Below are 27794 nucleotides of genomic sequence, written 5' to 3'. Positions count from 1 at the left end.
TGACAAAGCTTTCTTGTGGGTTGTTTTCACTCAAATCACGTACATAATCAGCAACAGTCAAGCTGACTTTAGCCATGATAAAGTTAAAGAGAAGCTGTGGGCTCATTGTTAAACATTTAGGAGGCTAAACCTGTTCCATTTTTTTGCAAATGTTTATTTGGACACTGTCTTTGCTGTAGTTGTGGTACTGATGATTCCTAGACAGCTCTAAGTTTCAACAGTGTCTACAATGCAATAAGGTAGTGGTGATTCTTGGAACAGTGATATGCTTAAAACTGTGTTTTAATAAATACATACAATGTAGCCTTTAATTTCATTGGAGGAAAGTTCATCACAGGAGGAGCAGAAGTCAGTATATGCATTTAGTGCTTATGATGAAGGATTTGTAACTCTTCCTATAAAAAGTACTGAACCTGTAAATGAAAAAAACAGTTTTAACATTATTTCAGTTTGGGGCTGCATTTTCTAGGTGCAGTACAGTTTAAATACATAAGTTAGGCATGGAGCTAGCAGATCATAGAATTGTTCACTGTATGGAAAAACTGACTGCAATTGTATGTTTGTCTTAAAATAATCTAAACATTTCTGTATTAAAATCACCTTTCTAAATAATTGGTAACCCAAACCAGGAACCTGCTAAAATCTGAAACCTAAACTGAGCACAACAGAACCTAAGTTCTTTGTGTTCATATTTTTGTTACAGAAGAGAATGAAATTACTGCCTCAGGTTGACTGGATTTTTTTGGTTATTTGTAATGTTACCTTGCTTGTCCTTCAAAGAGAATATGCTTAAACCTGAAATTCAGATTAAAAAACTCCAAAATTTTTCAATTATTTTGAGCAGAACTATGCTATTTTAAGTATTGGAAAACATATTTCTGCTATTACTAGAAAATTGATGCAATGAATACTTTTGGTCTACATAAAGATTCATTAAGAACTTTATGGGCATAGAAGTTTTAAGCACTTTTAGACAGGTGGATGAAAAATAGATCTTGTTTACCTGTTCAAGTTTTCCATACCTCAAAAACTTGAATCACTAAGTCTGAGCAAATGAAATGTCTGAATGTTTTCACTTTTTGCATTAAAAAGCTTGAATTACAGAAATTATTTTTGATTTTGAGTTGATTGGAAGGTATGTAGTTTATGCTTCACATAAAAATCCTGTTTTACAGTCTGATTTCCTTCCTCTTTATATAATTTATATATATTGTAAACTGACAATTTTATTCACCAAAGTAAGTTTGTTCTTAATCCTGAAGAGTCTGTGGCTCATGTTTCACAGGTGAGCTTATTAATGCCTTTTCATTTTAAAATTCTGTATTTGCCAAGTAAAATACTTTTATTCATTGACTGGTAATGATTGCCAAAGCATATTTAAAACAAAATTCCAACCAAGGCAGTAATTTTCTCTTTGTATGCTTGCACTGTGGTCAAAATTCATGATAGGGGTTTTTAAAACAAAATGTTATATACACAGGTATTCACTGACTAAGAGAACAGTGTCTGTTGCTTGGAAGCAGATAAGGGGAATTATTTCTGTCTTTGTGCAAGGCCCCAGTGTTTTACTGAACCCTATAAATATCTGTATGTTCCTTGAAGGTCTAAATGGCTGTGGCCCCAGTTATGAGAGAAATGTGGTGGTTTGAACGATTTGTAGGAAAATACTTCAGGTGCAAAATTACTGCATTGTTAGGAATGATAAGAGTTGTTGGATATTGGCCTGATGCTTCAGAGTAGCAAATAACTGCTAAATGGTGAATAATGCAGTTCTTTATTATTGCCAACAAGCTAAAGGGTGTTTTATTTTGGCAGACATTCTGGAGTAACTTAATGTGATTGGATGTCTGAAATGAGACTTATAATCCACTACTGAAGCTAAAGGAGCACTGTGATGCTTCACTCTAAGATGTGCTCCGCAGTTCTGTTTGGATTTTTTGGGTGGTTTTTGTTTGGTGGCTAGGGGACGTCATTTGCAAGAAAAGAGTTAACAGTTGCAAAGACATTTTTGGCAGAAGTCTGTTTGCTATCAGTATAAGTTTCCTTTATAGGGAAAGGGTTCTATTTTAACTACTTCAGATGTTAATCCAGCTGGTCCAGCCTGTTTGTAAGTTGAATTGCTCTGTAGAGATCAGTTTCTGATGCTGGAATGTTCAGCATCTGTAAGATCTCTCTAGTGCTTATAATTTTGATAGAAATTTTTTGAGCACATATTGCATGTCCAAAGAAGAGGCTAATCTGGCTTCTTAGACTTCTATGACTATTATACATTCTTTTTTAGGAAATGAAAATCTGTGCTTTAAAACCCCAGTCCTCACTGTTTCTGTGGTTGTTTGAAGTTTCCTGGACTGAGGAGTGGCATGCTATTTGTATTGATTTCAGTGCTACCTGTGTGGGATTCTGCTCCTGGAAGGCAGAGCATGCATACCTGTATTAGCTTGTCTCAGGAAAAATGTGAAAGGTCGGTCTGCTTTGAAAATAGGTGTTCGAGATCTTTTCAGTAAGACCATTGCTGTAATGCAACAAAGAAAACATCAGTAAAATGCATCTTCTTTTCTTTCCATCTTCCATACAGTACCCTCAAGCTCTGGCTATTACCTTGACTTTTGAATTGCTTCTTTACTTTAAGACTAAAACAACAATTTTATCCAAGTGAGATCAGTCTGGCAAAATTAACATGTCAGGAGTTGTGAGACTACATGCAGGTGATTCATGCGTATTTCAGTGCTGAAGGATGTCTGCCTGGCATTGTATCTCAAAGGTAATTGGTGTTGTCATCACATTCCTAACTCTGCTGAAGTCCTACCTATTGTCTCACCTGTTAGCCAGTTCCTAGCTATGCTGTTCTGGTGAAAAAGATAAGCAAGGGGCAAATATAGTTCCTTATCCAGTTGGGACACAAGCAGCAGAGAAATACCTACATCATCCTAGAATTTCTCTTGTCAGAACTCTCAACAAAGTATCTTCAACTCAGTTCATGACTGTCTTTCCTCTCTGTTGTGGGTTAATTACTCAATTAAATAAAGAGTTTTTAAGAATTATGATGGCTCAGCTATTATTAAAATACATCTTGTTTAAATAAATTCTTCCTTTTAGCTATATAGTATTAAGAATATATTGTAAAAAAAACCACCACTAAACCCACCAGATCTGGATTATTTTTGAACAGTTAAAACTATTGAATTAGTTTGAAAATTCAAGTAATAGTAAGACACAAGAAAACTAGTTTAAGAAGGCACTATTTTGGTGCTTGAAAAAAGAAAGTGCCTAGCTTCAAGTCATCATGTGACTAGATCCAAAGCTTTTAAAGTAAACAATAACTGTAATTGCAATTTTTAAAATCTGCTTGTCAGCTTGGTCTGACTGGAGTTAAGGGATGTTTTTGTATTGGTTTCAAGGGGATAAAGGTATTTTTCTCTTAGTTTTTCAAGTGTAACTGAAGTCACCTTAAAGTGTTTCTTTTGTATGGGCCTTACCACAAAGTTATTAAAAATATTACTGCTCTGATAGAGGTTAAAACTGTTACAAAACTTAACCTTTCTGCAGAGCTGTACAGTTTTAACTTAGTTATGCCAGATGTGCTCTGCGTACCCCGGTATGTACACGTGTGTCTTATTCAGGGTTGTTTCTAGAGGAATACTGAATACATCAATTCAGGTGTGCCCAGGTTCCTTTTTGGCATTGCAGCTGTGGGATGTTGGAGCGAGGGGATGTGCAACAGTTTGGGCACCACAGTGAGATGCACTGCCATGCTCTCTACATGCCTCTTGAATTCCTCCCTGGGAGCAAGGAGGAGAAGTGATAGAGTGCCCTGGTCCCCAGCCAAGGACCCACCAGCACATGTGATGTGGAGCACATTTATCCTGGGTACAGCCCAGGGAAGCAGGAAGGTGAGATGTGGTTAATGGTGAATGAGTCATGTACTGACTGGGTAGTCTGTGGCTGAGATTTTGCTCTGAGTCTCCCACTCACCCAGACCCATCTGCTCATGTGGAAGTGGTCTCTGTTAGCAGGAGCTACTGCACATGAAGGTCACACTTCAAAGTATATAAGAATCAAGCTTGTCTGCATAAGACTTGTCCATCATTACCATTAATGCTATCAAAGAAATCATCCTCAAATCCTATAATAGTTCAGGGGCTATAGACAAAATATTACTAACCTTTTTTCATTTTTTGTTCTTATGATCTGAACAAATAGATATTTAACCAGCAGAAAAATAAGTGGTATATTTTCTCCAACTGAATTTTCCCTGAACTGGCAATGTTGTTTTTTTCATTTCAGCCATTACACCTTAGTCGGACATCAAAAATTAGTTTCTTATGAGCAATTGCAAAGATAAAATAGAAATGTGTTAAATACAAAAGTTTGTTAGGCATACATGTGAATTCTACCATGCTTGTCTGTTTTGTTTTAAATAAAAGACTAGTAGTTGGTTTTATAGTGGTAAGCTCCAGAAGTGAGAAGTTTGTCTGAGTATTTGATTTACCTGTAGCTCCTGATGCCTTTGTACCATCTTCTGTTACTTCAATCTCTGCTTTGTGGATAGCTTCTGAAATATAAAGACTATCTTGCTCTGCAAAACCCCCAAAATTAATAAGTTATTTTCTCCATTTCATCACAAACATATTTTTAAAAAATAATCAGAATGCTTCTACCTTTTTTTTGTGCAGAATCTAAGGATCACATAACTGTTATATATTTCAGCCTTTGACTGTTCTCCCACTATATGGTTAGAATGGATTGAATGCTGAATGGGAGTTACTAGTTTGAGAGGTCTCAGCTTTGTGGCGGAAGGCAAGGTTACAGAGTGAAAATAGAAACTTTAACAGAGTGAGGGCAATGAAAGAACTGAAGAACCCTTGGAAAGGAAAATATAGAAAAAATGTTCTTCAGGAAGAAATAATGGAAGTGACAGAAAACGAATCTTGGAAAAGAATTAATTTCTGAAAGACACTGAAGAGAGTGTTACAAGTCTCTTTTTCTCCAGCTGCCTGTACAAGGCAGAAAGCAGGAAAGGTAGAGAAGTTTTTTTTCTTGTCTGAATTCAAGGATCAAGTCCAACATGTAGGTAAAATCAAAGAAATGCTAAAAGAGAATTTTATCTATTTCTGTATTAATTTTGTCTCATCAGAAAAACTGGGAGGGAATCAAGCAGGACAAAACTAAAGAGAGGAAGAATTTTAAAAAGTAGATAAATCTTACACATTGTTGAGGGGGAAAAAAACAAGCTTTCAAGTCTAAAAAAGCTATTTCAGGTCTGAAATGAAGTAACACATTTGTTTGCTAAATGTGATCTGAGAGTAAATATTTCGAAGCTTATCCTTCTGCTTCATACACAAGAGGAAATGAAAACTTACCTATGAAAATTTACCTATTTTTCCCCCCCATCTTTTACTTAACTATTGGTTAAGTAAAAGATACATTTTCCTTGTGAACTCTGCCTTACATAACTCTTAGACCACATAGAGCCCTACTGCTATGACATGGTGCTGTAAGGCTAGAACTAAATAGGGTCTCAACATATCCTTTGTTCCATAACCCTGCCAGGGCAGGATCAAATACTTCTACAAGCCTTATCCTGTATGCCAAAAGCCAAAGGGAAGCTGCTAAATTATATTGTTTATGGAATTAATTTCCCCAAAGTGTTTATCTTATTTAAATAGATATTACCTTTATAAAATACATCCTTGTGTAATTTATCAGTATATTAACATTTGTTTGCAATAAGCAAAACAGCAGTGAGCAGTAACAAATTATTTTAATGTTCATCGCTGTGCAGTCTGAGATCTATATTGCAATGGAACATTGCTATGTTCAATTTTAAGAGCAGCATAAAAACTCCATGAGTAATGTGCCTTCTGAGGTTCATCCCCAGAAAGCAACTTTTCTGTAAAAGCAGGTTTGTCTAAATTGGAGCAATTTCATTTATTCACTCACATGCACAAGAATGTGAGCTGCTTGCTGGGCAGCTACCACTCCCAAGTCTTTACTGTGAGCATTGTTGCTGGAAGGAGTCAAAAAGAATAAATAATGTGGATTCTTTATTTTTCATTCAATATTAAATGGGGACAAATTTTCCAAGGAGCAGAGGAATTTAACCATAACAACAGTATTTTAGCAAAGGGAAAGTATAACTTTGTATACTGATTACTGGATTAGCAAGATAATATAGCCTGGGCATAAACCAGTATTGTTTGCAGTGTCAGGAGTTGGAATATACACTTGTTGGTCCAGCATCCCTCTCACTGTTAAATAACTATTTGAAAACACAAACAGGAATGTAAGTTTTACTAAAGCATCCTAAATTTCTGAATAAATAACCGTTTTCCCAGGCCTACACTGTCGTGACAGTTTTAATCTTATAGACAAGAAAAAAGTAAGTTCAAGACCAAAACCAAACCTGTCCTTTTCAGGTTCCTCTTTCCTAGAAAACAGCTCAAAATACAGTTGCAGTTGAGTGTGAATTGTGCTTTAGAGTTTCACAGCTAAAGAAGTACAATCAATTCAGAAGAGTCAGGCAGGTCTAACAAATCATTCAAATGTAAGAATCTGCAACTATTGGGTCAAGGATCATTTTGTATTCAGTCAAGCCTCTTACCTGAAATGCCTTTAAAATTAGCAGTGATGAGATCAAATGCATCTCTAATTCCCAAGGCAGAAAGAACTGTCTTTAGGTCAAAAAGGCTTTGAATACTGAACCTGAAATGAATATGATAGAATTTATTTAAATGCAGGATTTGTAGAGTTTTGTAGAATTAAACGCCATTAACAGATACAATTTATTTCAAGCCTTTGCATTTCATCCATCTCTTCCTGTATGAGCCTGGTGCATTGTCTGATGGTGTATTTGCAGAAAAGTAGCTCACTTTCACCTGAAGCCATTAAAAGAAGGAATCCCTCTGTTGCAATCAGATTACTACTAAGTCTTCTTGACATGTGAATTCTGCATTTGCATGAAGTGTTCTCTTTCTAATGTTATTTTTGACTACAGCAAATGGCCCTTGGAAATATTTCCCAAAAATTAGCTTGAAGAAAACAAATATTAACCTCCACACTGGTTTTCAGTGCTCTGTTAATGTGATGAATATGTTGTAGGGGACGTGTATAATGAAGCCCTTCCATACTAGTCCATACAATGGATACAGCCACATAAAGCCTTCTGTGCCTAATTCCTCCTGCTATGCAATTTCACTGGAGTAGATGATAGAAAATACCTCCAGCATAGGTGTTTGCTAAAACAACAGCTGACTAAAGTGGAAAATGGATGAGTGAAACCTGCTTTGTGCATGGAAAGATGGTTATGGCTGCTGGAGGGGGGCCAAGCTCTTTGTCCCATGCATTTTTAGTACTCTGGCAAGTTTAAGAAAAACAAAATAGTGCGTCTTTAGGAGGTTATATGGTTGTTCTTCCTTAAACAAAGAGAAAAGTGAGTGTGGGAAAGGTCTAGCAACATATCTCTGGTTTAGATCCTTAAAGGATTTATACCCCAAACAAATTGTAAGTAAAAGCTGTAGCATCAACTGAAATACTGTGGTTTTTTTTTAAACAGTACAGAGTGTAACCATAAAGTCTTGTCATTCCTGGCTCACCTCTTTGTGGTTTAAGAAAGGGTTAGAGCATCTCTGATCATGTGATGAATAATGAAACCAAAAGCATGTAATTTGATTTTGCTCACACTCTGCTTGTGTCAACGCTGGTCACATGGAATTCTGACAGCTAAAGTAGTGAATCCATTGTGCTAACATTGCTTACCTAGGCAGAAAAATGTCCATCTTTGTTCTCTTCAAGCTGTTGGCCCAGAGGGTTATGGTTTTGGCAGAAAGGTGAGACTCAATCTGGGACAGAGGTGTTCTTTTGTGGCTGGGAAGCACAAGGAACATACTGAGTTTCTCTCCCAGGTAGGGTAACTCGACCACGCTGAAAGCCTCCAGAGCTGCAGTCTGGAACTGGCCTGTGGGTGGGCAAAGAGAGATCTTATTTCATCATTCAAGTGGGAAGAAAACCCCGAACCCACAACCCATGCTGGGATCAGCAGGCAGTTCCGAGCAGCTGTGGTGGGATGTAAGGAGTGGTCTCCAGCTCCTGGGCTCCTGAAGCCAGCTCAGGCTGCTGTGAACTCACCTGAACAGAGCTGAGTGTGCCAGAGACACAGACACCTTGGCAGAGCAGTGTCAGTGCCAAGCAGTGTCAGCACCTGAAGAAACACTTCAACAGAGCATGGGTATTTTACTACTGTTCCATATAACAGCTGTCCTGCTTGCTCGGTTTGGGGACAAAAACCCCAGAACTACCAAGGCAATGACAGCAACTATGATGACTCTTCCCACAATGTATGTTCTTTGAATGAACTTACAATTTTATCGTATTTTTCACTAAAATTTTACTACAACAGATAGGAATTACAAAAAGAAAATGTAGAGTGTCCTAGCTGATTAATTGAAACCTACTTTGACTCATGTTTTCATCTTTACTACTTTTAAAAATCAATTTTAATCTTATTTCAATAAAAAATAGTTATATTAAACAAGAGCTAATATATGCTTATTTAAGCATTGACTATTTTTATTTAAGTACCAAATTTATAGTTTTTTAAAATCTAGGTACAGAGACTTATCACAGTCAGATGAAGGTCATAATAAGTAGTCTCAAAAGTAAAAGAGAGAGAAAAGCTGGAAAGCTTCCAAACTTGCAATTTGTTTTACAGCAATTTGTAACAGCCATTTAAAAGTACTATTTTCATCCCATATTCCAAAAAACCAATTAATCCAGACATTCCTAATGGATTCTGTTATACAATAGAACAGATTTGGCTGTCACAATTTGGCTTCCTTATTTTTTCATCTGAGAATCCAGTAAGTAGCATTTCAGGAACACTCAGCAATCGTTAGTGGGCCAGGAGTTAAGTACAACTTAAGTACAGGGCACAAGTGAAAGCCTTACTGCCTTTACTGCAGGCCATCCAAAATATTGAATGTACACCTCCTTCACCCAGTTGTAGCTGTTGTATCTTCAAGAGTAGATGCTCACACTACTTGAGTCAGTGGCTGTAAATAACTGTGTATGGATAGCTCATGGTCATAATACCTAAATATTTGTCAATAAATACATAGCTATAGGATGTCTCAAATATTTTGTGTACGGTGTTTGTTAGTTTTGCAGATATGGATTAGATAGGATTCATTAAGTGTTGATTGTTCTGCTAGATTAAATTTTAGGCTCTTAGCCCTCCTGCCTTGCAATCTGGAGAGAGAATTGCTCTGTTAAAACCAACTCCCAGCATGTGGATAATTTGCTGGGAAAATATGTTCTGCTTTCTAATGGGCAGGCACGGAAGATTTATATTTGCACTGCACTGGACATGAGTGGTATAATTTGTTGGCATGCTGGTATTTTGAAGTCAGCACATTCTGCACAAAGGTTATACAATCCTTATTTATTAATTAGAAAGAAATTCAAGACTTTAGATTATTGAGTTAGAACATTTAGTGTTTGTTGCTTGAAGTAATTTTGAGCATCCCATAAGGATTACACATATGCTAAATTAGAATTCAAACGTTGTTAACAAATTGCTTGCAAAAATGAATATGTAAAATGGTTGTGGTGTTTAAGAAGTGTGTGTGAACAGTAATGTTGACATTTTCTTAGAGCAGTCTTACTTGTCCCCAGGCTGGTTTGTTCTGTGTGGCAATGTTAAAAGGATAAACAATGTCGTAAATGCTGCAACTGATATCAGGCCACAGCTTATCTTTCTCACTCTGTGTTTCAGATCCTTGTGGGACACAGCTGCTATCATTTGATAATGAAGGACAGTCATCTCAATCCTCTCTACAGTTGTACTGAGCCAGTCTTTTGCATTAATTTTAAACTGATTTGTTAGAAATGTTTCTGGATTTTTTAGTGACAAAGATTGAATTGGCCCAATCAAATCTGACAACCAGCAAATTTCAAATGATCCCTTCTATTTTGGCTTTGCTCAAAAATCTCTCCAGCTGCAAAGAGCTCACACATTTCAGCCTGGATGAAAGGTAATCCAAATATTTTGTCTATCCTTTTCTGTGCAAAAATGTAGTGCTCTAGCTACCTACTTAAGGATGATAGGATGGAGTACCTTGTGTTTTGGCAAGCGGTCAAAAGTGCACAACAAATTATTTCACATCAACTTTGCAAGGACTTTGGAGCAAATATATTGTCAGAGAATGCAGCTCAGCTGTGGAACTCCTGGTAATTGGCTTTACCTGAGATCTCTACTTGTACAAGCAACAGCAGCATCCTGCCTTCTGTCATTTAATAATCTGGGGCCTTAATGACCACCCCAGAATATGAGAAGAACTTGGATGTGGAATTGCAAATGAGTCAGCAAAGTTTTTTAATAGCCTGATGATTCAGTTTTTTCCCATTACTAGGGAGCAGGAGTACATTTGTAAGAAAAAGAAGGCAATCTCAGAAACTTTAGGTCTGTCTTTGAGAAGTTTTAGGACACTCTGGAGAAAAGAATAATCAGGTCACAGAGAGAAATAGAAAGTGAAATAAATTGCAATATCATGTAGACTGGCAAACAAAGTTATAAACTTTTTTGACTTGTTAACTAATTTGATAAAAAAGCATAGATTCAGCCATCTAATTTTAGGTAAAACATTAAATATGGTTTCACTGTGCCACTATTTACAGGTAGAAATGGTGGCACTTAGAACCAGAAAGGCAAGGCAGCAAGCAGCCTCTTGAAGGGGAAACTATAATGAGCAAAGGTACAAGAGGCTGAAAAGGGTCACTAGTAGTTTTCTAAAGTATTGCCAATGCTCAAGACTTTTATCAAATAGTGAGATGTTTGTCATGTTTGCCATGACAACTGGAGTGATGAAAACAAAATGGTGGGTCAAAAACACACAAAGAATTTATATACCTCTGGAGATTTCCCTCCTCCTGATTTACCTAGGGAAAAAATGCCAAAAGGAAAAAGGCCCTAGTGGGGCCAACCTTGTGTAACCACCCTGAGCTAGTTCTGCAATACACTACAAGAGATATTTTTATCAAGACATAGAAACTGTGAAAGCATTTTATCAAGCGTGTGTATGCCCTCATTGACAGTTTTGTGTACATTTCTGGTCATTTTCAAGAAAAATTAATTTAAATTGGAAAAGTTCAAAAATAGAACCAGTAGAGAATTTGGAGCATTTGGTTTTTGAATAGTTTAGAAGAGCCTGGCATCTTCATCTTAGCTATTAGGAAATTGAGAGAAAATTTGGTGACTTGCAATTGCATTTGGGAGTAAATATCAAAGCTGAGGAGAAGCTATTTAACTTAAAGGATAAATCAGTCAGGACGTTAAGAGATACAAATCTGTCTTGAAAAAAATTAGATTTGGAATTTGGACAGTTTTTACCCAAGTGCAGTTCTGAAATTTAGAGTAGGAGAGAAAAGAGCTTTTTATATTTTGAAAGAGATTGTGTAGCTAACTGGCACAATTCCTGGTGGCAGAAAATTATGCCTGCAGCATGAGTCCTTCTGTCAGCAACCTACATACATCAAATCTTTGAAAGTAGCCTACACTGTATTCATATATTATACAAATAAAAGTCTGACCTATATTTATACTGTTTTAAGCTCATGCTGAGATCATCCGCTGATTTGGTATACATGACATAAGAATTTATTTTCTTTTTCTAGAATTTGTCCCTCAAGATCTGCAGTTTTTCCCTAAAGACTTGGAGGCCGGCTGTGACCACATCTGCAGGTCTGCAGTGCTGGTGCTCCTGGTTATGCTCTGCTCCCTCTGATGCTCACACATTCAAGGGCCAGTGATTTGGCTGAGGGGCCAGGAAATTTCTTATCCAGCAAATCAAATTGGTAGGGGCTTGATATAATTTTAGCCTTAATTGCCCCTCTGTCATGGGGTCAGATGTGATTCCTACTGTAGCCCCTTTCTAGCCAGCTTTATTTAACCAGCTCCATGCAATTGTAAAGGACTTTGTATATTGCAGTGTATCCGTCAGTCATCCCTCAGTCTCTCATCTTTCTTTCTCCTGGGACAATGTATTGGTGCCTTTTGACTGTTTCCTACAGCTGACAAGTTTGTAATGGAGTAGTGGGAGGTGTTGGTCTATGAGGGATGGGACAGGGACTGTAGATATTTTAGAAACCATTTTCAACCCAGGATCTGTTTTATGATTGCCTGGAATTATGAGGAGTCAATTTGGTCACCTGGGTGGTCTTTTCACTTGATGGGACTTCTTCTGAGACTCTCCAAGCTGGGAAAACAACTCATCTTAGTGTGGTATCTGGGGACATGAAATAAATCTGTTCCATATTGCACAGTAGATCAAATATGGATCAAGAACAGTTACCATAGTTAACTTCAGCTGTGTGGTGCATGGTTGGCACTTTCAGGGTCAAGCCCTCTGGCGTGGTAAAAGGCAACATCTGAGAATCCATGAAGGAAAACTTCTTTTGCCACGTGCTTCTGAAGTACAGGGTGCTCACCAGGGTGAGCTGGCTGAGCGATGACCCAGCGCTCTCTGGTGTCATCCCGTGCATATCCCCATCTGCAAGGAAAAGAGACAAGGCAGGGGGACACATGCAGTCCTACATGCCCAGGCCTAAAGGCCAGGTCCATGTGACTAAATAAAGCAAGCTGAGACCACTGTCCTTCCCTAAGGCCAAGAGGCACAGCTCACAAGGCACTGCTCACCCTCTACCTTCCCCTCCCCAGTTACACCTACACCTCACTGGGGCTGCCTGTTGGTCCATGCTCTCTCCATGGTTGAGATTGAGCTGGCAGTGCTTTTATTCCCCATTGTGACTTGTTAAACTCAGAGTCTGGCTGCTGAGCTTACACCTCTGTGTGTCCCCTGTAGCACCATGAAAGCATTCAGTGCCATGAATATGGTCCAAGGGGAATTTGGCAGTTCCTAATAAAAACTGAGAACACTGCAAATGATTGCCTTCTTAAAAATTAAGGGAACAAGAAAAAGTGGTTAGCAGCTTGACACTGCTTACAGATTCAGACCTATTCCAGCTCTTTCTTCACATTACAGATGAGTGTTAGCACAAGAATTAGGTTTCCTGCCTTGATTTGGGCAACACAGAGCGTGGCAAAAATCTTTATGCTTGGTTAAATGCAATTCCTCCCATTACTCTTTTTTTACATTTCATTCATATGCAACCATTCCTGTGGGTCCCTATGGTACCTGCAAGGTCAGTGGTGATCCACTCCTGTGTGTGGGTGGTGTTGGGGTCGGTGAGGTTGGTTTGGAGCAGGCTGCTGTTGGCCCAGCGCGCGGCACGCTTGGCAAAGTCGGGCGAGAGCTGCACGCCTGCATCCACAAGGAGGGAACATCCCAGCTGGACCACTGTGCCTTGGCTGGAGTCAGTCACTGCTTCATCCACCGTGTGCATGAAATCCTGCACGCTTTGATCTGCCAGGCAAGAGAGAGAAACTGCAATTGTGCTGAGGCTAAGGACAGCAAGGATTGCCCCAGGTCTCTGCAGCTTTCAGCTCCAGTGCTGACACCGGTGTCCTCTGACTGTTAAAGCCCCATAACAACTGGAGCACCCTTGACTTTGTGGATTATTCCTGTCAAGCACTGCTACCACGGGCAGTGATGCACTGGGGGTTGGAAAGCTCCCTTCATGTGTCTGTAGAAATCCCTCCAGTGCAGATGTGTCAAGTGGCCAGTCTCATGCCAGGCTCACAGTTCTATGCAGACACAGTTCTTAAGGTAGTTATTCTTTCTTGGTCACTCTCTGAGTTCCCACCAGTGAGATCTAGTGCCTCTGGCCATGACTGGCTGAGCTTCCAATGCCACAACTCTGCTATCTCCTTCTCCTGACGTTATTCACCTATCTGAGGAAAGGCATTTCTCTGATGGCCCTTCTGCCACCCTTGGCCCTTAGGTGTTGTTTAATTTCTTGGAGGATTGTGTCCCAAACTGCCCAGTATTGCTGATGAGGCCTGGCTAAACTGAGCTGATAAATTCCTTCATGTGTGACAAGTGAATCCTTTATTTATACAGTCTACAACAGTGGGCTTTTTTCTTAAGAAAACTTTTTTAAAGAAAACATGGTCTGAAGTGTAAAGTATTGTTCTTGTGTGTCTTGCATTGGTATGGGAGCACTTGGTGAGCTCTCTGGAAGATGTGAGAAGTCAAGGATGGTAAATTAGAAGCAGAGATGAATGTGAGGAGTGGTATCCCAAACTTATGACTTCACCAAAGTACTTAGCTAACCAAAGTCCAAATTCTTACTTTGACAACAGCTCAAAATTGCTTTAATTAAACAGCAAGGAGAAATCATTTTAAAGCATGTCATTTTGTCTGTGTTACCTAGAGATACATCCCATTATACATTGTTTTTGTTAGTACTGGAATAAAGGTGAACAAATTTCCCAAACATTGAAAGATGTTTACAAGTGCATCTAGGAGCAGATTCTCTGTGAGCAGTGAATAAAACATCGATGTTTTCGATGTTTTCAGCCTGCTAAGGGTCTAACCATAATTGGTTAGGGCAGACCAACATAAACATTAATGCAAACATCTACTGGAAGACAAGAATTTTTTCATATATGCCTACATACACAATTTGGGTTCATTCATCTTATAGGAAATTTCATCTAAGCATTTAATTTATTTGTTTGATTTAGACCATTTGAGGAAGTGGTTTCCTTCCCCGTTATTGGAAATACGCTGTATACCAATAACAATAGATCCCATCCTACTTTGTTTTCACATTCATGCATTAATATTGCTGAAAGCCAAAGCTCATGTGGTTTATGCCACAGACAGCTCAAATGGAGATAAAATGTCTGCTTGCCATGATGTGCCACATGAGAAGAAGAGAGCATAAAAGAGCTAGCAGGTCATTAACAACCCCTGCACTTCTCTGTTAAATTTTCTGTGAAGATCTGTGCTTGAATTTAACTTCTAAATGTTATTCTGTAAGGTCCTTTCATAATAAGTGAGCCCCTAATGACCAGAAGTGTCAAGCAAGGTATAATCCTTGTATGCATTTATGTTGTTTAGGAATTGAATTTACAGAAATAGCAGTCCTGTAGGCAAGACTTTGTTAAATCAGCTGCTCATAATTTAGATGCACTGTTCCTGTGTCAGTGCATGCAGCTGTATCTGTATGGATCAGCCAGAGTTAGCTCTTACTGCTGTGCTGGGGTTGAATATCAATGCTGCACAGAATGGTGGTGGTGACTGAGCTGGTTACAGCACAGGACAATGAAATTGCTGTGCGTTTTAGTCTTCATACCCTGAAGGTAAATTTTATGCTGAGAAATAGCAGTGTTATCTCTATACATAAGTATTGTATGTAAGCTGCAAATTTTGAAGATGAGGCAGTCATCTGCTTTTCATAAACATTCTGCCCATAATGTAAAATAGTTTTTGACATGTGATTTGAGATGGTAGGATAATCCAGAGCTAAAATGAAAACAGCATCCTTAAATTCAGCTGACTTAATGCTGGATTTAAAGACATCTGTCTTTCCCATATCCCTTCCAAATTCCCAGTGAGTTTTATATTTTAGCCTGCTTTCAGGGAAAGATGCAATTGCACCATCCATCTGTCAACATTTATCTCTGTCTGCCAGTCTTCTTCTGATAACTTTTCATCTTTTTGGCCAGTTGTAATAGCATTAGAAAAGACTTAAATATAATTCAGCTTCTACAGGTTTCATAAAATTTTTTTAGTGGGATAGGAGAGAAAACCACTGTTCTCTGCCTGGCAGTTCTTTGCAGAGCACACAAAGGAGACCAGGACAGAGTGGACACAATGGACCTCTGGCAAGCCTGGAGTAATTCTGCTGCTCAGGGAGCTAGCTTTTCTAGATGTAGCTGTATTTTGTGTCATAAGAGAGTAAGTACTGATTCAGAAAAAAGAGGAATAATAATAACCTGTTTGTCAACTACTCCCTTGAGTTTTCCTTTGTCCATCTGATACCTGGCTGTATAGACAGGTATCTCTGTAAAGACAGAGATAACCATCTTGCAGTGAGAGAGAAAGCAGAGGTTTAGTATGATGTGTGCAATTCCGTCACCTTTGTAAAGCTGTAACTTTATTAGAAAAAGTAAGACAATAAGGATTTTTTAAAGTACATTACCATGAATGCTGTATCCTAGGACATCTTGCAGCTCTGTAAAGGTATTTCCTTGAGCTCCAAACTGCAACAGCTCCAAAGAAACAGCCACACTTGCTGGTGAGACTACCAGATTGGTCCTGTTCTCTGCTTCAGACACCTGCCGGTAGAGACTGATGGCAAATTCAGTCTTCAGCTCTCTCAACTCATCATAGGAGATGCAGTTTCCTTTGGCTGTGCAGCAAGCAGACAGGATGAATGCAGAGAATAAAATGGGCAACATGAAGATGAGCTGGGAACAGTCTCCACCAGCTAATACCTGCAATTAATGACATGGATATATTTAGAAAAGCAATAGGCTGAGTTGGCAGAGGAACTTTCCATCAGTGTTGAGATGTCACTTGCAATAGTAATGATAACTGTTAAAATACTTGTCCAGGTCTACTCAGTAGCTACTGACATTAAAAAAAAAAAAGAAAAAGAAAAGAAAATAGGTATGTATGGACATGCTGATGACTCTGTTGACTAACGAGAACTGAATTTTCCAGAATGCTGTAGCATGTAAGATGGTATTCCATTACAGAGCATGGAGACACACAGTCTCTTGGTTAAAAATTAGCTACATGCACGCATGATGGGACACCTCAGTGCAATCTCCATGCTGCTGAGCACCCACAGCTCCTTCCTGTCCCCAGCAGAAAGGGGGTCACACCCAGCACTCCCAGAAGGAAGGCCACCCCTTGTGAAGTGCAGAAATCTAATTGGAGACTCCAGGCTGGGCTTTGGATCCAAGTTTGCAAAAGGCTGGCTTCAAATTTCCCCCCCAGATATTCCTTCTGTGAAATTTATGCCAGTGAAAGAAAAGGTGGTATTTGCAAAAGGCTCCAGTGCTTACAGCACAAAATCACCACATCAGATTTTTATGGGAAATCAAGCACTGGTCAACGTTCTACTAAGAGACACTTAGATTCATATTTAAAGGAATAATCTTAAAATGAGAGAATAGCTTTCCTTACAGAATTCCACATTTGAAGATTGTATGCAAGTATATTTTAAAAATTACTGCACCTTCTTTCACCTCAGGATTTCCTACAAATCTTTCTCCATGCCCTTTGCTCCAGAGAGCACCTCTAATGCTTTGTATTTACTCACAGTTAGCTCTGTTAAATTGTCTTGCCTTTCTGTGTCCTTCTGGGTGCCTGAATGGAAGCTGCCTATGAAGGTCTTGTCTCCTTCTTTAATAGGTAGTGGAGCAAAGACTAAGTCATGAGACTGCATTTAAAGGGATAGTCAGTGATCAGAGTCTCTGTCGGCGATGTCTGTACCACTCTGTCCAAATTCCTGTAGGCTACAAGCTCTATGGAGAGCCAGGCAAAGCAGCATGCCACTGACCAGCAAATCCAAGGCAAGGAACAAAAAGGTACACATGGACATAGAGTCAGCAACTTCCTTGCAAGCCCTGCTCGAGCCTCATGAGGCTTGTGACCTGCTGGTACCGAGCAAGGCATCTCCTATCTCTCTTCCCACCCCCCTCCTCCTTTTATATGAATTCCATTGATTCCTCTGCCACAAAGGGGAAGAGAAAGGGCTCTCTGTGTACCAGGCACACAGCTAATTTTTTTACCCCCACTTTGAAACCTTATTCAGAAATCCCGTGCAATTAAAATGTGTTTATTTCCCTTTTTTTTTAAATTAATGCTATCCGAAATAGCAAGATTTTCTTTCACTCTTTAGTTTCCAGAAGGAAAGAAACAACAAAGTGCTGCACTTGAAGGAGAGCAAATGAGGAAGGGACCACTTTGAATGGACCAGAAGCAGAAGAGCTGTGGTTGTGACTGCTTTAAAAGCAGTTGCAGTTGTTCATGGCTTCCTTTGTGTGATGAGATCAAATCCTGCTCCTCATATTCACAGGTTCAGCCTCACAGCTTCACAATGCCACCTAAGACAAGCAAGATTTGGCTTAAAAATTAATGAGCAACTGCAGCTTATTGATCTTTAGAGTTTGGTGTTGTACACTTGGCCAGTTCACAATATACATTCTTGTTGCAAGTGGGAGAGAAGACACTGGGGAAAAGGGCATTGCAATCAAGCAATAATTCAGGTGCTACTGCTTCACTCTTAGCAGGGAAGGAGCAGCCACACAATGGAATTAGAGCCCAAGTGAGAATGAAGCAGTGGGCCTCTCTTATTCTGTTCTTGTGCTGTTCCTCTCTCTCTCTGCTGTTTGGAGAATATGCCAGAATTGATGCAGACACTGGGGTCTGTTTCAGGATCCTGGGATTTAGAGCACATTCCTGCAAGGACTGGTGAGTTGCAACAGCTTGATCAGTCACAGTTTAATACAACAGGCAGAAATGTAATTTTGCCACAGATTTCAATGGCAGTATCTTCAGGCTGAAAATTACATTTGGACTTAGGGGTTTGGCTGAATGAGGACCTCTCTGCTGAAGCTATCATTAACAATTTCCACTGGAGTGGAGATGTATTCAGAGGGAATGAAACAGAGGCCACCAAGTGATTTCTCAAAGGGCTCAGAGCTGTCAATAGATAAATTAGTTCTGGTCACTGGTGAGGACTGTACACTGGATTTGATGTGGTGTTCCCAGAGGCTCTGGACCTGAAAAGACATTTCTTTGCCCTTCTCGATACTCCTCTGTGGATTTATTAAGATTTAAATGAAAGCTGGGGAACCCCTGAAGGTTTTAGGCATTACTGCCCAAAAATAACATTCAAATCCCACTTTGCAAAAATGTTGCTATTCCAATTTGGGGTATGTATCTATGGAAGGCATAATTGAAAATTAGACCTGGTAAAAATGTTGTGTAAGACAGCATAGTTTCAGTTGGAAAGGGAAAAAATATTCTGGGTCTTGTCTCATCACAAAGGAGACTTAGAAATGTGAGTGTTTGTTTCAAATCTTCCCTCCCTGCAACTGTTTTGGGAAAGGAAAGCTGTGGAGGATCTTTGCAGCAAGAACAGTGTTTACAGACAAGCAGAGAGGACTTCAGAAAACTAAAACTGGATCAACATTGTTCAAAGCAACCATGGGGAATAAGAAATGTGCTTTAAATATAACAAATAGAAAAGAAATCCGCTGGTGAATGATGAGAAAGTTTGGAGGCAGTGGAGTAAGAAAGAAGTAAGAGTCAGTGAAATTAGCTGTGGCTAAAAAATAAGTGTAGAAGGTTATGAATATTTATCATAGTCAAGGTCAGAACCAAAATTCTCATGCCTGTTCAGTTTAGCAGCCTAAGTTCAAAGTTTCTCTGTGCCAGACTGGGATCCACAATAGAGAACTGGATGTCCAAGGAGAAGCCAGTGCCACATCAGGGTGAGTCTGAAAACTGAGGTTGCCAAGTGAGCCCAGGCAGCCAGAAACTGAGTTCTTCAAGTTAGGGTAGTTTGGGGGGGGGCTGCAAATTAAATAGGCCAATTACAGAAATTCCCTATCAGAAGTAGAGGAGCCTTGGACCTACAGAGGTGTTAGAGTTGGGCTGCTGTGGAGAAAGGGAGTTTCTCTCTCCTTTAAGGACATTTGTTTAGAGCCTTCACACCTGCCTTTGTCCTAGTTTGGGCATCACAGCCTTCTTTGAGTCTTAATCTGGTTTTGCATCACAAGGTACTGAGAAAGTACTGATAAACTTTCTGGCAATATTTTTGTTTTTAAGATGCTGAAAATGCATTTTAAAAGGTGTGCAATTGACTGGTCCCAAAGATAAGACTTCAAAGTCAGGAAGGGCAGAGGTAGCATCTGTATTTTGAGAAGTGCTTCTTCACATTGCAATAACTTCGACTGACTGTGAGGGAAGTGAGGAAAGACACAAACTGAGGATGACTGGAAAAAACACAGCACAGGAGTGTGTGGGTAGCATTCTGGAGCACTGTGTCTCTGTGCAGCTCCTCTGAGCTTCCACAGGAGCAGCTGTGAGAGCTTCACAGGGAGCCCAACCTCTCTGTTCCCCCACTAAGCAGAGAAAACCAGCACTCTTTGAGAGGGAAGACAGCAAAGAGCTTCCTGGCATGTGAACACCTCCCCACACAGGTAGCCAGACTGGTGGAAAGCACAGGAAAGAAGCCACAGGTGGTGGCTGCATTCCACGATGGATTAGATCATGTCTGTGCCTGCAGTGTGCCACTGCTGTTCCTGCACAGCCCCTCGGTGTCCCCCTGTGTGACCATGGTGGTGGGCAAGGGGACAGACTGCTGACCATCCCCTGCTGCTCAGCACTGACAGGGCCATCTCAGGCAGCTCTGCAATGTCTGGTGTGAAAAATGTCCAGAAGTGGAAAAGAAAGATGAGGGGAAAAGAAACTGAGAGAGCTGTCCTCCAAAATTACATCTTCAAAGTCTTCATGGGCCAGATTCTGCTCTCAGGTACAGGAGTGTAAATGCAAACCATTGACACAAACTTGGGGTCCTTGAGCAAATGAAGAGTTGCTGGGGAACTGTGGGCTGGGAGACTCCTCTGGGAGATAGGGTGCTCCATGACTCTGGAAAACAGCTCAGGGTGGAGCCTCTGTACTGGTGGTGGCAGCAACAGGGAGGAAGATCAGGAACTTATTAGCCCTGGAAGCAGCCAGAAGAAACAGGACTGAAATGAGAAACCAGAGGGAAAGGCACAGCCTGCACGGGCACTATGGGCAAAGAAAGATTTCTTTGGAAACCTTTCCCCACAACCAGTTTTTTCTCACAGCAGACTGGAGTTTTCTCTGATTTATCAGTGTTCTGAGAAAACTGAGCCCTAGTTTGGTGTGGCTGCTGAGAGAAAAGAGAGAGCTGTTCTGCTTTGGGTTCTGGCCAGTTTGTGCTTCTGTTGCATGCACTTTACACAGTGATCTGGAGCAGAATTTGGCCAAGGGAAAGGCTGGAAGAGAAAAATATGAGAGAACCAGTAAGAAGCAGGTTTTCCTCTTCAGAACTCTCCTGTTAGTTTTTCTGTGTCAGGTCAGTCTCCTGCAGTCTTCCTTCCACTCTAGCACAACCCCGTTATCAGCAGGACTACTGTGCATTACCTCTTCACAAATGCATCTGATTTTTGTGTGCTAGCTCTCCTTAACACATAGAATAACCCTAGGGAAATTAAACTGGATCCAAACCAGCTTCCTTCCTGCTTACATCTCTCCTCCAGGAGTGAGCCTGCACTGCAAGATGCCAGCACATTTGCTCAGTCAGGAAGGTGGTTCTGCTGAATCTCAGGATAAGAAAAACTGGCATCATCATTTCATACAGAGCTTATTCTGTGGGGAGGCAGATGGCTGTGGAGCCACAAAACACCCAGATGAGCAAATGCAAGTGAATTTGTTTACTGCTGTCCTCATGCCGTGTAAAAACCAACACTGCCTCTGCCTCCCACTGGGGTGTGAGGACAAAATCTGGTTCTTCAAAGGGTGACCACTTCAGAGGGTTGCTTCCAAAGGAGAAATCCATCTGCTCAGCAATGTGTCTTGGTCTGAGCAGATGAACTGGTGCCAGTCTGGACCTTCTGGGGAGGTCATGCAGTATAGAATCCCACAGTGGAACTCCATTCTGCTGGAGCCCCCAGATCACTTCCCTCCTGGCCTGCTCCAGGTGAAAAGAAGTGCTGTTATCAGCAATGAAGTTTTTTGGCAGCTCCACAGGAGGAGGTGATCTCCCTGCCCTTGGCTGCAGGCTGGGTAGCAGAGGAGCAGTGGCACAGGCTGGCTATGACCAAATTGTGCAGCACTTGGTTCCCTGTCCTCTTCAACCCCTGTGGATCTAAAACATAAATGTGACATTTTGGTGGGTTCATTTTCCTCTATCTCTAGTACCCCAAGTGGAATAACAGAGTAGTGGTTTCACAGCATCACCCTGGGAATCAGAGTTTCCTGCCCTGAGAGATGCCCCAAGGGCACACCTGGAGGACAGTTTGGTGACAGAGGACTGTGTGGGATCCAGGCTTGGGCCAGGCTATGCCACGGGAGCTTTTGGGTTGAGTATGGGAATAAACAAGACCTGGACTTTTCCTGGGGGCAGTTCTGAAGACAGCTAGTGACAGCAGCCAAAAACTGTGCCAGGCAGTAAGTTAATAAGGGGTGTGAGAAATTGCTGCTGAGGTTAAGTTCAAGTTTGCAGGGTAGGTGTTTCTAACCTGTTGTGTGATGTCTTCTGCCGTGGGAAGAACAGTGCCTTTCTCTGGTGTGAAGCAAAGCAAAGCAAACAGGAGTTCCACTTCCATTGGATGAGGTTAATGCCATAACACTGATGAAACGACAGCTGTTTCCATACACAGAAGTTTAGGCTGAATAAGAGCCCGAGTCAAGCAGTTTTCTAACTGACAGTGACTGTTCCCATTATGTATTTTTTAATAGAAAAAATTCAAGAGGCCTTAGAAACTACAAGAATAATACCACTTCTTCTTTTTTCAGGTTGATGAAATTTTTTTGAATTAAAAGAAAAATAAAATAAAAAGAAAAAAGGAAGAAAATCTGGTTGAGGGAAGACTACAGATTTTGTACATCCTTGTTGTAATGCAATAGTTGTCCTATGCATGTGTCATAGGGAAGACAGCTTAAGGAACAGCAGGAAAATGATGCGTGAGGTCCAAAGAGATAATCTCACTGTGTACATATTTTCTGCAGTGTTATATGAAGATCTTAGCAGTAAAGTTTCTCCCTGTGGACTCTGAGTGTATGATAAGAGCCTGTCTCTGTGCACAGCTGACCTGTGGGGGCTGCTGTCACACATCAGCTGCTTAGCTGACTGCAGTGGCTCACAGGTGCTGCATCAGCATGTTCAGAGCTGACTTGCCAGTCTGTGAGATGCCACCTCTGCCCCCAGACATCACCCTTTTGGTATCTGCAGACTTAAAATTCTCCTGAGATAGAGTCAGTACCCTGCATGGGGCCTGGTGGAGATTGACACTCAGACAAGAGATGACAGTGAGCCAAAGCAGGAGTGGGGAGCAGCACTGCAGCAGCATATTTTCCTCCCAGACAACTCCATGAACCAGCAAATTAAATGCATTTGCTGTTGACACAGAATACAAAGTAAGTTAAAAACTGATACCCCCAAATGCTTGTCTAACTGTCTATCACAGGCTCTTACAGTGCCAAATGAAAGATGCCAAATAAATGACACAGGAAGAGGTCTTCATATGAGTACATTGCTAGCTGAAGTTTCTGCTGCTGATCTGACTGAAATTACAGGGAACCAAACAGAAGATGAAAACATAAAGATGTTTATGAAGTTGCAGTGCTGACTTATAAGAAGTCTGGTTTTCAGAAAGAGCAGTGTGTTTGAGTAGGCAAGATAGTTGAGTTGAAATGAGAATTTATGGAGTGAATAACGTGGAAGAACATGGCTTTGCATAGGCCACCCCAGCTTGTGATGTGTCTCCAAGCTGGGCAGAGAAGCAGAGTTGTGTGTGTTTGCACATGTTGCACATATTTCCTCCTGCATGCACTTCCCTGCACACAAGTTCACCCAAACTAAGTAAACCCTCCTACCCAGGCAGCCCCAGTCTTGCATTCCCTGTGTGGTGAAATGGTCCTGCTCCACCATGACAGGCAGGGGAGAAAGGGTGGGGGTGTTCCCATGTCCCTCTGCTAGCAGGGCAAAACAAAAAACCTTTATTCTTTGGAAAAACCTTTATTCTTGGGAAGCTGATCTGCTCTCACAGCTTCAGGTTATAATCTCTTTTGGTGACATCACAGGTACTGCTGAGGCCGCCAGGGTGATGTCACAATGAGAAGCTTATGACTGTAAATGGGAAGTAAGTCACAAGAACAGATGACCTCAAATTAAGCTAATATCCTGTTATTATATAAGTGTTCCCAATACTTATATAAAGGTGCCAGTAACAAAAAATAAGAAAGGAAAAAGGCCCAATGACCTGTCAGGATATGTGAAGATGTGTGTAAAGTTGACACTTCTCACAGACCCACAGATCCTTTATTAGTGTGTCTTGCCTATAAAAATCTTCTTTCCATCAGCTCAGTTTTTAAATCAACTGCCGGATCTTTCCTTGTTTAAAGAGAAAAGCAACAAAAGTTCTCCATATTTTGACATGTTCTATAATCACATACATGCTTAGGCATAGCAAAGCATCCCAACTAAATTAGTGTGTCTTGTCTCTAAAAATATAGAGGCACAACCAAATATAATCTACATTTTAGTGTCACGAACTAATTTGTTAAGTAATTTGAGCATATAAAAACATGGAAATATGTCTTTCCTGTGAAGCCCTTGGGGAGCAGAGAATGGGGGTATATCTGAACCTATCTAATTATTACCTGCTGTTTTCTTATGATAAATAGGAACTAATAAAATTGAAAGCTATGTACAATTGTATCATAGAAAAGCTTTATTGCAGCTATAAAAATGATACTTGATACGCTAAGATAAATTCTTTGAAGTTGGAAATAATGTTCAGAATCTCTAAGGCACTTTTTTGTAGATGTCTTGTCTCTGCTGTTCTGCAGGTTTATTATTTTCCATGGTCAAGTATTTATTACATTTTATCCTGGAAAATTTTTAATGGATTCTTTTGCTTTGATAGAATAAGAAGCCCATTTAAATGCCTCTAGGGGTAAATTATTTCACATCAACACTTTCAAACGCAAAGTCTGGATCTTCAGTAAGTTTTTACATTATGCAAGTAGACATTTAAGGTACTTAATACTTTCTAACCTCTAGTGCCCTTTTTACACAGAGACAGGCAGTCAGCAGGGATTAATCTGATCCTAATTAGCCACAAACTCTTCTGATATTTGGTCAGTGCACAGTAGCGTGCTGCCAGGTACACAGAGGTAAACTGATCTGGATTATCTGCCGGTGTATGTGCTCCACGGAGGGAGGTCTGTGCTCCGTGTCCTGGGGGAGCCACGGGCAGACACAGCTCCAATGCAGCGGGCAGGCTGCTGTGCAACGCTGCAGCTGCAAGCAAAGGGGAAAGCACTCATGAGAAGGCCCTTCCTAATGGCTTTCTAGCAAGATTCTGTTCTCAGAGATGGCATTTGTGGGTGTGGCACCCTCCCAGACCAGATCCCTGCCTCCACCCTCCCCTGATGCAGGTATCGTAAGCAGAACAGAAGCTCCAGACAAAGTTTGTTAGAGAAGTGCTCTCATTGAGTCACGAGGTGCATAAAGAATTCCTTGCTTTCTAAACTCCTCCTCAGTGAGGAATTGAGGTGCAGATGGATCCAGTCTTTGCCCCAGACTTTATGTTTACAGGATTATAGAGGTGTAATTGAATCCTTGTGCGAATTTGAACCGCGAGATTAAGAAAGGAAAACCAAATATATTTATATGAATAAAATAAATTATTTATTTTATTGGTGGTGATAATCAGAATGATTAGACTAAAAGACCTTAATCAGAATGATTTATTACACAGTACAGATCGTCATAGCTACTAGTGCAGTGCACTATTTATTGAAGCAATATTGAAACAGCAATATTGAAGCTAGCAAAACAATTAAGTAGAGATTGATGTTACTCACCCATACCAACTACTTTGGGCAAATCTATTCTGCTCAGCCTTGGGGGAGTCCCCAGCCAAGGGAGGAGTCTCCACACACACTCCTAGAAGGGATATATTAGATGTGTCTGCCATTAAAAAGTGGGATTTCAGTCCCATGGGAACAGTTGCCCCCTCTGAGTGGCTGGTGTTGAGAGGTGATGGTGCTCCACTCTGCTGGGGTCGATCCATCCTCTGCTAAGGAACCAGAAAAAACTGGGGACATGAGGTGGCAGGGAAACCTTGCTGCAGAGCCAAAATAATTCCTACCCAGTGTTAATGCTGGGTGCTAACAGCTCTGTCTCTTGATCTCCCTAAGAGTGGTATGGCCAGCCCAGCACTTGAATAGGGATCCAAGATACTAGAATAAATTTTTTTGGGCAGGACAGAATAGAACTTGCTGTCTACAGGCTCTGCACAGACGCTCAGCTCTGTGTGGTCACCCAGGCCTTATGCATTAGATCAAGGCAGGCTGACATGATCACTCTTATAGCTCAGGGAAACAACTTCTAAAATTGAATTTTTTATTCCGTATTGTTGCAAATGCTCATACAGATGTCAAGGACAAGGAAATAGGAGATCAAAAGTCAGGGGAGAAGAATGTCCCAGGAATGGGATCCTGAAAAGTTAACTTGCTGATCCTGACTTAGCTAACACAAGGCAAATTCACAAAGAAGCTACATAGAATTTCTTCAGTTAAAGTAGTGATCAAGGCACCTGCAGTCCTCTGAGCATAGTGGGATTCACTGCTTAGGGTTTACATTTTTTCAGACTGCTCCAAAGAGTAGAGCCAAAGGCCAACTCGGGCCATGGGAGTAGGCAAGCACGTACTCTCGTGAACAAGTGTTGGTTTCCAGGGCGGTTTGTTTGCTTTCCAAGCTCATTCTTCTCTTTTTCACCTCAATTCTGAAGCATTCCTCTCTGAGGCATGATAGTTCTTGGAGATCAAGAGAGTTAAAATAATCCCCAGAGAGGCAGTAATTTTGGGAAGCTGACCTGTCTTGTATCAGTGTGCAGTCTGCCTGGTGTCCAGCCATTAGCTCGTTCTGACACAGCTGCACACAGGCAGGAAAAGAGAGCTGACTCCAAGCTGAGCTCTCACGGTTGTAATGCAGAGCCAATTCCTACAGAAAAAAAGCAAAGCCTTCTCCTCCTTTAAACAGAAGTCTGCTGGAATAGGTATCTAATAAAATAAGATTATTTTGTTTATGTTTGTAGTAAGTGGGATTATATTAGAGCTCTGCTTGGTGACACAAGGTTATTCTCAATTTTTCCTTGGGAAGACTGGAACACTGCATGGTTGAGGGTCTTGTGTGAAGCCACTCAGGAGGCATGTGCCATTCACTACAGGATGGCTGCTGTTCTTTCATCTAGAGCTGTTCCCTGTGCACTTTTGTCCAGAGATGCCTTTCATGCTGGGACCCTCAGCACTGTTGTATTCCCAGCCCCTGAGGTTGTATGTTTGGAAACAGTAAATCTGTTTTCTGGAATAAAACAAAATTAAACTGTTAAAATATCTTGTTTTATCTGACACACTACTAGTAACAGAGAAGAAAAAGTGTTAGAAACCTAACTGGTCTGGTGAAGGTTGCTTCTTCAAGGGCACGACAATGCACTGACTCTGCTTGAGATGTGGCACAGCACATGTGATTTCTGCATGGCTGTTGTAATTAAATGTAAAACATTCACTTCTCAATGCTTCTCCCCTCAAGCTTAATGTCTATTTGTTGCTGCTTGGTCTCATAACAACTCTATTAATTAGGAAAAAGTGTCAAAGGACCAGCTGATGAATGAATGAATAAATGGATGGATCCTGAATTAAGAAATTTTTCTTTTTCAATGTTTCCTTTCTTTTAGAAGTAGAATAGCTACAGCCTTCTGTAAGTCCTTTTGTCAAATATGGGGACATTTAATGTTGCAGTTCCTTGGAAAATAAGACTCTTTACCTCAGCATTTCAAGAAGAGAAAAAATATTCTTAGATTGTTTGAGGGAAAAAAGAAAGCGCTAGCCGTTGTCACAGTGTCAAAAGTAATTATTTTTGATTGATCCATTTGCCTTGATCTTTATGACCCTCAAGAATTTCAAATACTTCCCAGTCAATCATTTAAATTCCTCAGTTAAACCCCATACCTCATTAAATAAAGAAATAAGGAGGGGGTCTTGATATGCTTTTCTTCTGGCCTGTCACTCCAGAGTCTGAAAATACAGATCATGGAATCTTAAAGTATTCTCAGTTTT

At 40.5% G+C, this 27794-nt stretch overlaps 1 protein-coding gene across 1 annotated transcript; it reads right to left on the bottom strand.

Annotated features, from left to right (window-relative positions):
• Window positions 1-310: 310 nt before the first annotated feature.
• Window positions 311-16360, bottom strand: SERPINE3 (serpin family E member 3). The gene is made up of 8 exons (XM_054628297.2): window positions 16102-16360; window positions 13188-13415; window positions 12345-12542; window positions 7756-7954; window positions 6602-6702; window positions 4490-4576; window positions 2429-2512; window positions 311-413 (listed from the first exon to the last, which is right to left on the bottom strand). The coding sequence occupies exons 1-8, from the start codon at window positions 16358-16360 to the stop codon at window positions 370-372; spliced, it is 1200 nt and encodes a 399-aa protein (XP_054484272.2). The 3' UTR covers window positions 311-369.
• Between the last annotated feature and the right edge of the window lie 11434 nt (window positions 16361-27794).

This window comes from Agelaius phoeniceus, chromosome 2 (assembly GCF_051311805.1).
Source record: "Agelaius phoeniceus isolate bAgePho1 chromosome 2, bAgePho1.hap1, whole genome shotgun sequence".
Lineage (NCBI taxonomy): Eukaryota > Metazoa > Chordata > Aves > Passeriformes > Icteridae > Agelaius > Agelaius phoeniceus.
Note: the sequence above shows the minus strand (reverse complement) of the source record. Positions and strands in the feature narration are given on the sequence as shown.